Source organism: Pseudomyrmex gracilis, unplaced genomic scaffold, assembly GCF_002006095.1.
Source record: "Pseudomyrmex gracilis isolate BER0280 unplaced genomic scaffold, ASM200609v1 scaffold_1363, whole genome shotgun sequence".
NCBI lineage: Eukaryota > Metazoa > Arthropoda > Insecta > Hymenoptera > Formicidae > Pseudomyrmex > Pseudomyrmex gracilis.
In genome coordinates, this window is record NW_018021947.1 from 13,534 (window position 1) to 24,475 (window position 10,942).

At 31.2% G+C, this 10,942-nt stretch overlaps 2 protein-coding genes across 5 annotated transcripts; one reads left to right on the forward strand and one right to left on the reverse strand.

Annotated features, from left to right (window-relative positions):
• The first annotated feature begins 1,086 nt into the window (after positions 1-1,086).
• Positions 1,087-7,213, forward strand: LOC109862098 (ras-related protein Rab-11A). Its single transcript, XM_020442015.1, has 5 exons — positions 1,087-1,452; positions 3,138-3,333; positions 3,607-3,881; positions 4,413-4,569; positions 6,218-7,213. The coding sequence occupies exons 1-4, from the start codon at positions 1,413-1,415 to the stop codon at positions 4,547-4,549; spliced, it is 648 nt and encodes a 215-aa protein (XP_020297604.1). The 5' UTR covers positions 1,087-1,412; the 3' UTR covers positions 4,550-4,569; positions 6,218-7,213.
• Positions 7,214-7,648: 435 nt separating this feature from the next.
• On the reverse strand, positions 7,649-10,859 carry LOC109862097 (vacuolar protein sorting-associated protein 72 homolog). Of its 4 annotated transcripts, none has more exons than XM_020442013.1 (7): positions 10,383-10,859; positions 9,906-10,104; positions 9,581-9,801; positions 9,305-9,487; positions 8,797-9,019; positions 8,447-8,659; positions 7,649-8,307 (listed from the first exon to the last, which is right to left on the reverse strand). In XM_020442013.1, exons 2-7 carry the CDS (start codon positions 10,037-10,039, stop codon positions 8,076-8,078), a joined length of 1,206 nt encoding a protein of 401 aa, XP_020297602.1. In that variant the 5' UTR covers positions 10,040-10,104; positions 10,383-10,859; the 3' UTR covers positions 7,649-8,075. The 4 variants fall into 4 exon arrangements, with proteins under 4 accessions (XP_020297602.1, XP_020297603.1, XP_020297600.1 ...); XM_020442014.1 differs by having other exon boundaries at positions 7,650-8,307; positions 10,460-10,858; XM_020442011.1 differs by having other exon boundaries at positions 7,650-8,307; positions 10,443-10,858.
• Between the last annotated feature and the right edge of the window lie 83 nt (positions 10,860-10,942).

The following is a 10,942-nucleotide window of genomic DNA, read 5'->3' on the forward strand; positions in this document are numbered from 1 at the left end:
CTATTATTAATTGTCACGATGCATAGTGCTTGTTCTGTGTCGAATCGTACGGTGTCGAATAATTTCGTGTCGAATCGTACGGTGGTCAATCGTACCGTGGTCAATCGTACCGTGTCGAATCGTACAGTGTGCTATTCTTGCAGTGTCCAATCGTACTGTGGTCAATCGTACCGTGTCTAATCGTACGTGTCCAATAGTACGTGTGCAATCGTACTGTGTCCAATTGTACCGTGGTCAAACGGAATACGCCCCATGCAGACACCGGCGCTTTGACACCGAACGTTGATTGGTGAAAAGCAGGTGGTGAGGGTAAATTAGAACTGCCATTTACCCTCACCATCCTCTTTTCACCAGTCAACTCTCGATGTCAAAGCGCCGGTGTCTGCATGAGGATTCAGCCTAAGCTCTATGGTATCAGAGAGAAGCCTGAGAGCGGCCATGCCATTAGGTGCGTTCAGACAACTCAACAGTTGCACAACGGTTGAGAGATAATCACTTCTGATTGGATCGTACTTTTGGAACCGCACCAGATTTTGAAGAATAATCCTATCATAAGCGATGATCTCTCAACCGTTGAGTTGTCTGAACGCACCCATTGTAGTTTCTTACGACGGTTTCAGCCGCTGGTTTTAGCCGTATTTCCACAAAAGTGGAACTCAAAGGCCGTTCTCCACGAAACTCAAGTCGGAGGTCTCGTGGAACCGATCAATCACGTTGGTCGATTGGCTGATTTGACTCTGCAATTGGTCAATTCCACGAGATCTGAGACTTGCGTTTGATGTAGAACGGCCTTTGAGTTCCACTTTTGTGGAAATACGGTTAAAACCAGCGGCTGAAACCGTCGTAAGAAACTACAATGGCATGGCCGCTCTCAGGCTTCTTTCTGATGGTATAAACCGACTGGTGACCGTGATAAAAAACCTCAGTAAAAAGAACAGGCCGAGCTGCAATTAAGTGCAACTCCGGTTACACTGCAATCTGCATCTGCGTTTTATGTAGAATGGCCTTTATGTAAAAGATTTGAAGTGCGCAAGTAGTCACTTGCGCGGATGACGCGCATGCGCATATTATGCATGGCTAGCTTATCGGCTTTGGAGGGGCGTCGAAAGGTGGCCATATTGTACAGTTAAATTGAAAGAACAAAAATAATTGTATTGCTGTAGCGATCGCGTTCGCGCTGTTAGTTTCATTATTTTTGTATTTTGTGTCGACAGCGACGACATCGACCGGAGGTGTTGCGCGTCGCGACGACGCCGAGAACAACGCAACTGATCGGTCGCTCTTGATCCGCTTGTCTCTTTTCATTCTCTTTGTATATACATAAGTCACACATCGCGCAGTAGTGCGAGTCGATTCTAGGGTCATCCGACGTTGTTTGCTCGAAAGGTGCTTGTTGCTTGCCGCTGGTCGAAATGGGTACTCGGGACGACGAGTATGATTATTTATTTAAAGGTAAATTTTTCTAATTGTTCCCAATATATGTTCGAATTTAATGTGCATTCGGCAAGATGCCCTCCTTGCAATCTTGCTTCTTTCCTCTTCTGTGGTATTGCGATTTACAAGAATCGCTCCCATTTCCGCCGCAGCTGATACGTATACTGACGTATACGTCACTCGACCGAACGTCATTTCGCACGGATATATAGAACGGCTGCTTGATCTCGCTTGCGATAAGCGCGCGATGATATTGGAGACGATGATCCGGGAGTCGTCCATCCGCGGCATCGCACCCCGCGATGTAAGCGAAGCAACTTTCTCGACGATGGCTTGTCGCAGTCACCGATTTCGACATCTTCCTTTGCATGACTCGCTTGATCGCTTCTTTTGTCCCTCGGGAATACGCCCGCAAGTACGAGTCGTGATTGTAGAATTGTGTGTGTAATTTGTGTATACAAGCGCGCGACATACAAGTAATATTCGCATTATACGATTGTGTGCGTGTCTATCTACAAGGGCGTTGCGTGCATTTGCATGTATATGTAAAATTTCTTTCGGCCTTGTCATTCCGCATCATCTGCACTTTCCTAAGAGAGAGAGAGAAAAAGAGGAGAGGAGAAAAGAAGAGAGAAGAGGAGAGGAGAGGAGAGNAGAGGAGAGGAGAGGAAAGGAGAGGAGAGGAGAGGAGAGGAGAGGAGAGGAGAGGAGAGGAGAGGAGAGGAGAGGAGAGGAGAGGAGAGAAGAGAAGAAAAGAAAAGAAAAGAAAAGAGAAAGAAAGAGAAAGAGAGAAAGCGAGCAAGCAAGCAAAGATTACTATAAGTGGTTGTCAGCTGTGGTGTATTTAGTTTCCAATCTTTTTAAATAATTTTAAACAAATAATTTCAGTCTTATTTGATTACTTTAGAATTCATTAACTTCATCTTAACCTTTACATATAGTTATGTATTTAAGTATGTCAAAATCACAATCTGAATGCACAATATTATGATAAGTTTAGCTATTTAGTTTTCTTGTATTTTTATAATGTTGTGTATTATCATAACAGATACTATATAACTTATCTATAACAGATATTGAAGACAATATTATGCTATTAAAAATTCTGTGTGTGTCTGTGTATATTACATGTACATTTCAACTTATATAAAACACAAAAGAGATTTCTTAAAAATTTTACCAGAATATCAAATGAAATAAATAATATACCTTGTTTATCATATTTTGTTTTCTAAATAATAATTTGTAGGAAAAATAATAGTACATGTATAACTAAGATATGACAATGATTTACTAGCAATAGTCTACTACAATTTTATGAAAAGTTTTCTGTATAGATAAATAATTCATTTTAAATATTTACTATATTTTTAAAGATTGTGAAGTATTTAAAAAATATATAAAACTATTTTGTAATTTATGACATAAACGTTTACATTTAAAATCTATATATAAATATATGTTTCAAAATAATGGATAACTAAACTTTGCTTATTATCTTTAGATAATTATTATAATTATTATGGCAACGCTGCTTAATATATTACAACAATAATAATAATGAAATAGTTTGATATTGTGATTCAATATAAAGAAAACAATATACAACTTAATTAGTCTATTTCTCTTATTAAATGGCAAATCAATATCAAAGTTTAATCGTTGATTAACATTTCTCTAATCAATTCTTTTTGTCTTTCCAGTTGTTCTCATTGGAGATTCCGGAGTAGGCAAAAGTAATCTTTTATCTCGATTTACCAGAAATGAATTTAACTTGGAATCAAAGTCTACTATTGGAGTTGAATTTGCAACACGCAGTATACAAGTAGATGGTAAAACCATTAAAGCCCAAATTTGGGATACAGCTGGACAAGAGCGCTACCGTGCGATTACATCTGCGTAAGTTTGACTTTTTATCTTATTTCACATATTTAATAAATACTATATAAAATATAACATATTGTATATAATATAGATTAATATCATATTTTGACACACATGAGTCGATATTATTGTATCAGTTAAACTAAGTTTTTATGATATTGCTAATAAAAACAGGAACTAGAAAGAAAAAAAAGAAGAAACTTATTTTATTATAAGATTGACCTGATATTTTTATATATATATTTGAGAGATTTATAATATAATACTAATAAACTTTTCAATTATTAGATATTACCGTGGAGCGGTTGGTGCACTGCTTGTGTACGATATCGCAAAACATTTGACATATGAGAATGTAGAAAGATGGTTACGAGAATTACGGGACCATGCTGATCAGAATATTGTGATCATGTTAGTGGGAAATAAATCAGATTTAAGGCATCTGCGTGCTGTTCCAACTGATGAGGCTAAGGCATTTGCCGAAAGGAATGGCTTGTCTTTTATTGAAACATCTGCTCTAGATTCTACTAACGTTGAAACAGCATTTCAAAACATATTAACAGGTAATACAAATCTTGATCGTGACATCACACACATGTGTGTGTACGTGCGTGCGTGCGTGCGTGCGTGCGTGCGTGAGTGTGTCCGTAAATCAATAAGAATTGATTGAATTGTTGGGCAGTATAAACCATGTAATCCGGCTAACATTTTAGTATCTGTTTTTATAAAACTAAAGTACATATGTTTACAAAATTAATACAGTATTTTATATATATTATTTATTCTTTAGATGTTTAGATTTTCATGAATAAATTATATTTATAAATTTTATTTCTTAATATAGATATCATTTAATAATATCTATTTTTATATAAGTTTATTTATCTTAATAGTGCAGATTGCAATATTATATTCGAAATAATTTATACGTTTGATTTTTTTTATATTTTATTTATCATATAAAAATATTATTGTGCAATAATAGTGTTTTAAATTTATATTGTTATAAATATATATTGTTTATTATAAAAAATTTTAAAATGTTTATCACGTTAATAGTGATATTTTATCTAACATAAGATTTGTTTTTATAGAAATATACAGAATCGTATCGCAAAAACAGATACGAGACCCACCTGAAGGTGATACAATCCGGCCACAGAATGTAGAACAAATTGAAGTCAAACCAACAATGAATGCTGAGGGAATGCGTAAGCAGTGCTGCCAGTGACTCATCTTGTTGCTTAAAATGTGTGTACACGCAATTATAGTATAATTACTATGGAAATACAGTTGGATAATATCTAATTTCTTATGAAAAAAAAAAAAAAAAACATTTTGTTTACGATGCAGTAAAGTTTCTAAGGGATAATGATTATTTGTATAATAGAATATATAGACTTATAAACTAAGGAAATCGTGGTTAGTTTATTATACAAATGTTAACTTGATATTGTAAATTAAGTTAATTTTATCATATATCAAGATTAAAAATTACTAAAGATGTTTCCAGCATGTTTTTTCTTCCAACAGTGTTCTAAATGCTGTTACTTTCATATTGATAATAATCTCGAGACACACTCAATCTTATTTCTACCATAATTATTAATACTCACATATTTAATCTTGTAATGAGAAGATTGAAAAAATAATCAGAATTATTGTGTTATTGTTGTAGTAATTTTTGATTCTTATAGTTAAATTTTTTAAATGTTATGTTGTAATGAGACACACACACATGTTACTGAATACATATTAAAAATTATTCTAATAAAGAGAAATATAATTTGCTTATATATTATTAAATATTTCAAAATATATATATAGATAATTTTATATAGTTTTCCTCTTATCAATTTTAATTTGCAACATTATACAGTATGTGTATATGTAAAGGAAAATTTATTAATAATTAGTAATAAATATTGATTATAAAAAAGGAATATATTACAAAATATTTTGCAAAGTGTAGATGTTTTTTTATGCCATTGTGAAGAAAGCTAACGTAAATGTGAGTGTGATTCTGAATCATTATAGTTATGTAATGTAGGTTTTCTAAACAACAGGCATCACACAAATAGTACCACAATATTCGTAGTTATATTCATATATCTTTGTATTCTTTTTAACTTAATTTTTTCTTCTTATTTTTGGTTTTTTTTGAGTGAACAATTTAAACATCATACAAGGTCGTGTCCAAAATCATTGATCCATATGAATTTGTTTACTTAACATTTTCTCAGAAATTGAAGTCTGATGTTTCTATCATGTATATATGAGATATGCATACATATGGACTTCATTTTTCTTCCTTATTAAACAAATAACTTTAACTAAATCTTTCGACTGGATTTCTGTACTCCTTGTAACACATATGCATTATTATTTGCTTGCGACAATATGTTGTCAATTACTTGTATAACAAACATTGAAACATTATTTGACAAGCTTCAAAACGAGTAAAAATTGCAAAATAAGTTTGTTTTTCAAATCTCAAAAAAGAATCTTAACTTACTTGTTTACGTTCATATTTGAATAAAGAGTACACATTACACCTTTTCGCGCACACACACATATCATCATCATCATCATCATCATCATCATCATCATCATCATCATCATCATTAGAAATGGTCTAAGAAAATTACATAGAAAGTGAAAAAGTCTATGATGTAGCCAAAATAATACAATTGTGTATGTGTGTGTACTATATATATTAAAATACATACGTACGTATGTACGTATTTTTCATTATTTATATTCATCTTGTAATTTTGTTGCTATTTGTATACAATAAAAATAAATAACTATGTTAGTAATGTTAGTTGTTATTACTTATCGTTTTACATAAAATTTAAGAGAGTCTTGAGAAAGAATTATTTAATTTTTTATTTTACAGAAGCAGTCATACGGAGAAGAAAAAAGCGGAAATACTAGCTGATGGTAGATACAACAGGTGCATAACAGAACGAGAGTCAAGACTATATGCGCAAGCATGTAATCTCGTATACTAGAGGAGGATTTTATCTCCATCAGTGGCAAAACATCGATTAATACACATATGTGTAACGCATTACATGCTCTTGGAATTAATCAAGTAAGGACGAGCGTCGAGAAATTATATTGATGCAGTGAACGCAAATACTTACATACACTATTCTGTCCGCGAAAAAGATCATCTTTACTCTCTGTCTGTCTCTCTATTTGTCACAATATAAATTATATTATAATAAATAAATGTTGTATTACTGCTTCTTTGTAATACATATATACATATTAACGATTCTTCTTAATGCGTAACGTGACTATGAGTATGTGAAATTTATAGTCATATATGCAATGAAGTATCGTGAAATAAGTACTATTATGCACTGCATAGAAAACAAATATGATATAGATACTGGGCTTACACAGCGGATAATAAAAAGATAAAAACGGCGAAATTGAGATGATCATTTCTCATTGCTCACTCTTGGCTCTCTTCGTAAGTGATGGTACTAGAATGTATAAGCTTGGGCACTACCTGCTTCTCTTTCTCTCTCGAGATTACCTTTTACCGTGGAACTAAATTTTTCTATTGGCTGTATCCGGTATAAAAAAAGCTATATAAGGAAAGTTGTATAAACATTTTTCAAAATCTAAAACTATGATTAATTGCTTTCTCTGTGGCTATATTATTAGTTATTGCGTCTTACTAGCTTTTATTGTATCCTAAACAAAATATAGAAAATGAATATAAAATGTTTAAGTATTTACTTCTCGTATTTACTTCTCTTTTATGTTGAAGATCAGTAAGTTTTAAATCGCTTCATCACTTATATAAATCTTTAGAAAGATTATTTGAAAAAAAAACATGAAATTAAATAAAAGATAATAGTATGAACGTTCAACCTGATTTACATAGTACATATAATTTTTATTAATGCGAATATATCCTTAAGTTGTAATTAAAATGAGAAATAACGCGTTATTTCTCGAAACAATCTTATAAAACCTGATGAGATAATCAAGTGTAATTATACTATTTGATATATAGCAAGATTATATTACTTTATGAAAGACAAAACTCAGTACTGTGTATAAGCAATATTTAAAGTGACCATAGTTTTCTACATATATCTTTGACTTATATTCTGTATCCGTAGGCTATACAATTCACTTAGGGAAAACAAATTTCAATTTTGTTTACAGTAGTAAAATATATTTATACTGTTAAAAAATAATATAAATATAAAATATATAATTATTTTTCATCTTCAGTTGAGATTTGAGTATATATATAAAAAGGGTATAATATATCTATATATAAACATATAGATTATTATTATCATATTATTACTGCCTTGTGTATTTCGTTGTTTTATTAATAAAATATCAACTTTGCTTTTAAAAGACCAATGTTTATAATTTTTAAATGCTTACAAAATGTAATTTTCACACATTTTTCTGCTGTAATAAATGTGACAAAACTAATCGCCTCCTTGACAAAACGTAAAATAGAAAATAATGAAATTATACAAATGTCACACTGCAAAAAGAGACTACCTTATACAAAACAGTGTTTAATAATCATTATCTTATTTAAAGAAAATGTACAGCAAAACATCACTTATTAACATGAGTAGACTTTGATATATAAATATATGTACACATAGAGAGTAAATGTTTTTACCTTTTAGCAGGTCAAGAGTAAATAAGAATAATAAACAATAAATTTATTTTTATTTTTTCACACTGCTACCTAAAATTAAGAAAGGCTATGGAGGTGCAGGTAAAGCTCCTGGTTCGAGACGAATAGTATTTCTCTGAGAATTTCCGTGACTTTTTTGTCGCCATTCAAGCCATCGCAATAATTCTGGACTTTGAGAGGTATCATTAATATCACTTCGAGCTTCTATCTGTTGATAATACGCTTCTCGAAGAAGTCGAAATGTCTGCACATTTTTGTATGGCAATTGTGTCATGGGATCCAAATATTTAGCGGGCAACCTATTCAAATAAATTACACTTTTTTTTACTTTTTTAAGATACATATATACGTCTTAAATCTATATATATATATATTTTACACACATGTTCAAAATTGTAATATTATTTCTTATTTGTATAAAAAAAAGGTGGTTTTTACCGTGTAATTGCGCATAAAGGTTTTAATGGAGGCCTTTGTTGTGTGGATTTCTTAAATACATCAAGGAATGAATGTTCATTTTCAAAAGTAATAAATGTGCGTTCATAAAAAGTCCCAGTTTCTTCGGCACGAACATCTGTCTTACCAGAGGCAGATAAATTCGACTCCGCAGATTCCTTCTTATTTTTTTCATCCACTTTTAATTCTATTCCACTAGTAAATAAATGACATAAATGTTATTAACTGTTCAAATTCAAGGTCTTGTGTTCAAAAAACTTTTTTTTATATACTATACATGTATACTATGTATGTCCACACACATTTATATTTTGTAACACAAAAAAATATACCTTTTTTCCTTTAAAGAAATGTCAGAACTTGTATTATTAGAGGCTTTATCTATTTTGTTCTCATCACATTCAACATTAATTGTTTCACTTTTCTTTTCTACATATGTTTCAGACAATATCATAATTGGCATAGACAATGACTGATATCTAATCATTGGCCCAACATGTGTTTTTCGCACAGTTCTCGTAGTCTTTTTTTCACTTTCTAGTTTCTGATACTTTTCTACAATATGTTTAAATGTTACAAATATAAATATAAAATATTCTTAAAAATGCCTTCTTTAATATTCTTTTAAAAATATTCTTCATATTTTTCTATGTATTTCTTATACTTCTCTACATATTGTTTTTCTTACTCACATGGTTTTTTTAAAAAACTGTTTTAGAGAGTACTCTATTTAAAAACTATTTCATTTAATTCTTAATCCAGACATTTAATAATTAAAAAGATATTAAACAAAATTGTATACAAATTTGATATATATACATATATATTTTTTTTTCATACCCAATGATTTCATATTAATTTCTTCTGTTTGTAAGGCTTCTTCCAATAGCTCTTCCTGTGTTGGTTTCCATACAGTGTGCTTTACAACTTTAATCTTTCTTCTTTGGTCTTCAGTTCTTTCACGCAGGCGTTTTTGTGTAGCAGCTGATTTTGCAGCTGTAGATCGACGTATTGATTTTCTTTCTGTATACACAATAATATTTATATGTATAAAACCATCAAAGTATAATATTCTGGAAAATTACACTTCTGTAAAAATAATTATTACATTATTACCTATACAATCTAGAAAAGTTTTATCTTGTTTTGATTGCTTGATCTTTTTTTCTTTAAGTGTTGGTTGAGCATGGGATGTGACAGATTTAGGCTCTTTATAAGCTTTTGTTATTAATCTACGTTTCTTCTTTGGCCCTTCTTGTTCAGTATCAGAAACTGGTTCATCATTCTCATCAATGCTAAAATCTGAATCTACTTCATCTTCTCCTTCATCTTCCTCCCTAAAATTAAAGTTATTATCTGATTGATCATCGTAAAAATTGCTTTATATTTCTTTTCATAAAATGTATTTTATATAAGACTTTATATAAGAGCAATTACAAACATGTAATCGTGGTCCTGTTCTACTTCATCAAAACCACCATATGTAGTTTTATAAAAATCATCTTCTTCCTCTTCATTTAACAATCTTGCCATTTTATTGCCAGCATTTACACGCCTTTCCCTTGTTGCAGCCATCGTTATAAAATTGGCTTTCAGTTCCCAGTACAATATACTATTTAATGTTTATTATATTCGAAAACCTTTAAGGAAAATAATATACAATCACAATATATTACACTTTTTCTTTTTTATTGCTTGTCAAGAAGGCAAGCTTGCATTCAGGTTAGATTATTTATTATTCACGAGTTTTAAATTTTGTTCACAGGCTGCGTTCCGTTTCACGCATATGCGCGCATGTATCTATAATACACGTTACGTATAGTATAGATAAATACGCGCATATGCGTGAAACGGAACGCAGCTACAGTTTTATTTGTAAGTTACACATATATTAGTATATATCATGCAAATATTACACTATCAAAACTTATATGTCAAAAAATTCAGACTATAAGATTATTTATCATCATACGCTCACTAATTTATTTTTTCTACCACTATAAACTTTTGAGTTCACTGAATTGACGTAGCCACTGCAGATTACAGCACAAAAAAGGAGCACAAGCACTTCGGATCATTTCGACTTGTTTCGACCACAGACTTCTATAGTATACTAGACCGCTAGCTTCTTATGTACGCAGTGTTGCTGCGAAGTCGCGTTTTCGCGCATGCGCACTGTGCTGCTAGAAGAATGCAGTAATGTACATATATATGCACGTAAATGAGGGGCACCAACATGTACAGTTTTGGCGGGATCTCGCAGTAGGTAGAGACTGAGAAGGTTAAAGAGCGTAGGATAATTTTAATTATAATAATTAATTATAATGATATTACTAATTATTTTTGTTGCTGAGTTTATTCGTTTTAGATACGTGCCTCGAAAAGAAGAGATTTTGTGATTTATATATATAATTTAATATAATAATATAATATATAATGTAATTGTTCATGTATATAATCGTTAATATTCTTTGTAGA